This window comes from Olea europaea, unplaced genomic scaffold, assembly GCF_002742605.1.
Source record: "Olea europaea var. sylvestris unplaced genomic scaffold, O_europaea_v1 scaffold1831, whole genome shotgun sequence".
Lineage (NCBI taxonomy): Eukaryota > Viridiplantae > Streptophyta > Magnoliopsida > Lamiales > Oleaceae > Olea > Olea europaea.
Window position 1 is genome coordinate 240270 of NW_019236075.1, and position 2999 is coordinate 243268.

General features: G+C 34.1%; 1 protein-coding gene across 1 annotated transcript; it reads right to left on the reverse strand.

Annotated features, from left to right (window-relative positions):
* Window positions 1-574: 574 nt before the first annotated feature.
* On the reverse strand, window positions 575-2972 carry LOC111378539 (increased DNA methylation 3-like). Its single transcript, XM_023001758.1, has 2 exons — window positions 2254-2972; window positions 575-1845 (listed from the first exon to the last, which is right to left on the reverse strand). The coding sequence occupies exons 1-2, from the start codon at window positions 2408-2410 to the stop codon at window positions 1592-1594; spliced, it is 411 nt and encodes a 136-aa protein (XP_022857526.1). The 5' UTR covers window positions 2411-2972; the 3' UTR covers window positions 575-1591.
* Between the last annotated feature and the right edge of the window lie 27 nt (window positions 2973-2999).

The following is a 2999-nucleotide window of genomic DNA, read 5'->3' on the forward strand; positions in this document are numbered from 1 at the left end:
TTCCACTTAGTTCAAATTGCAATCAAGTCCCTCATTTTCTATTTTTTGATCTATTCAAAATGAAATCTTGGATTAGCAAAAAATTGAAGTTTGAAAGACATACTCACGTACCCGTATCCGAAATTTAGACTTTTTTTAGCTATGTCCACATATCCTACATTTTAGAAAATAAAATATCCGACACTTTGATACGTACTAGTACCCGATACCCACACCCGAGTCCGAGCATCATAGCTCATACTAAACTAATAAACAGAAATGATGAACACGATGAAAAACACATTGATTATGAGATGATGCAGCTGACATAATGAGGAAGAAGAATACTATTAAGCCCATTGCTATCCTTGAATACCGAGAATTAGGAAAAATTTGCAGAAAAACTTCTAGCACATTTTATTTTCAAAGCAAAAAACTCTCACAATCATTGTGTGTGACTCATTTAAGCAAAACCTAATGAAACCTCTAGTCATTATTGGATTTTAGTACCTAATCTCATAAAAAATAACTTGTAAGTCTTTAAGTTAAAAACATAAGAAAATTAACTAATTTAAATAAAAATAGAAGCCAAGTTTTCCCAATAAGACCATCTGACTAATCCCTTGCGACAATGAGTCTCGATCAACCCCTAATCTATCTTTAAATGGTCCTACAAGTACATGAATTAAGTCACGATTACATCAGATCTGGTGTAAAAGATTCTACCAAGAAGAAACCTGAAATGTGATACTGATATATCTCATGTTCAACACATAATTTACGTAACATGAAGTGTCAAGCTCTTCCATGTCATGGTGGAAAGTAGTTATGGCATGTTTAATATGGAGGATTAGATAATATTGTAAGAAAAAGTGAGAGAGAGAGAGAGAGAAGCTAAATCCTTGTAATTGTGTACCAAATATGCATTTAAAGATCTCCCCTACACCTAGGACGTTGTTTGGGCCAAGAGCCATAGTTAGTTGCTGTATTCTTCAAAAGAATCTTTCCCTAAGTTACCCTCAATATTTACTCCTTAAAGTTCAAGTAAAGAAAGGAGCTAGTTCTACTTACTAGCTCAAATGTAGCCAAATTCTCCATGGGATTTATTCACTTTACCGAAAGTATAGATTACAAAAGCAAGAAAATTTCTCTCTTATATTTGTCTTATCTTTTGACAAAAATGTAGTAAATGGAGAACATTCCATTAGACAATTCCAGGAAATCAGATTTCCTGGACAAGTTCAGCCACCATGTCAAGACTTCGAGAATTTGCCAATGTTCCATCTTTATTTGATTTCATTACCTAAATTACTATAGACAGATCTAACCCAACTTTTAAAGATTATGAACTACATAATTAAAGTACAAAAAGATTATACGTGACTCCTAGATCAGATTGAAGATGAAGCCAAAGAAACAACAATCATTGCACCATTTGGTGCTCAAAAGCAAACAGCAATATTGAGTACGATTCAATGGAAACACCTTCCATTAAAAGCAGAGTGAAACTGCTAGTCTTGTAACAGTTTAGTTTGCTAACAAAAATTAAATTAAGAAATCTTTGAGAACTTATTAATGTGTCTACAAGCTATCATACCACTTTTCAAGAGCCTTAAGATGACACAGGAGAAGCTCTTGATTTTAGTACCACAACCTCCAGGATACCATCTGGTCGAAAACATGGGGAAAATAATCTGGGGTCCACTGTTCCAGGCAAATTAAAAGATATGGTGAAAGGGCCAGCTGGGCAGAGATTTTGTAGTTTCATTTCATAGTTCTTCCATTCATACTTTAAATTTTGAGCATCTGATACAAATCCCTCAATGCGCACACTTCCGTCTGTGTGTATATCACACTTCAAATTACCTGTCATGAAAACTATTGTCAATTAGGTCATCTAGCCCTTTCCCTTTTAACAAGCATTCCATGAGGAAATCAGCTCCATGAACGTTCAAAATTTTCAAGACCATTAATCATGACAGTTTGCTTTATGCCACTGATGAAGTTTCCAAAAAATATTTTTCCAAGCCATAAGCAGTGTGCTTTTTGGATATATGTGAAGGCCATACGTGCTAAGTTCATACAATTACTGAGTAGGACTAGATGTTATAATAAACAAATTAGCTTTTTTTCTTTATTGCTACTAGTATTATCAATTCTCCCTACCAAACACGCCATACAAGACTTGCTTTTGCATTTGAATTTGGAAAGCTTTCTAACTTGGTACGTAGATTATGCATGCATGACAAGAGAAAAAAAGAATATGAAACTTACTACTTTTCACACCCGGAAGGGCAACTCGGAAAAGGTATCCACTTTCACTTTCTCCTATGTCAATAATACCAAGAGGCGGTCCAATTGTACCTCCTTTAGCACTTCCCGTCAAAGCCAGTTTCAATTCTGGAGATGTTGTGTTCAGTGCTGGATTCATGCTTCTGAAAATAGAATTATTGCCCAAGAAATGCTGGCTTACTGCACGTCACATGAGAACCAAGATGAGAGCATTGCATATGGACAAGGGGCTAGAAATGGGCTATGATTCCTTCTCTATTTGGAAATTCTTACATCATCTTAAGAACTTCAAAAAAACATAAATTGACACAAGATTGGAAATTGTATCAACAACATGTAAGCAAATTAAGGGAAAAATATTTTTGAATTACGTAATTGAAGCTGCATACTTGTGTTCCATAACTTGAAATGGTTTCTAATTCTAATTAGTTATCCAAAAATAAAATAAAAAGGAAAAAAGAAATTGCTTTAATGCATATATTAAATTCAGACATACCAAATCCATTCATGAGATTAAAACAAGGTGAACATCCAACAAAAATTAGAGACAAATGAATCGAAAAAGCATAGTCAAAATATGCTAAATGAATACAATATGGTTAGTGTTAATACTTGATTTCTGGACAGATACGTAATAACATATGCGGAAAATGGCCATATGGATTGATGAGGACATCAGCCAATTGTGTATTATGGACTTTTATTAATGCTTTCTTTAGTGGGCTTGT

Coding starts and splice junctions, on each gene's coding strand:
- LOC111378539 (XM_023001758.1), bottom strand. CDS start 2,410: ATGAATCCAGCACTGAACACAACATCTCCAGAATTGAAACTGGCTTTG. Junction 1,846..2,253: donor CCTTCCGGGTGTGAAAAGTA/GTAAGTTTCATA, acceptor TTTTCATGACAG/GTAATTTGAAGTGTGATATA.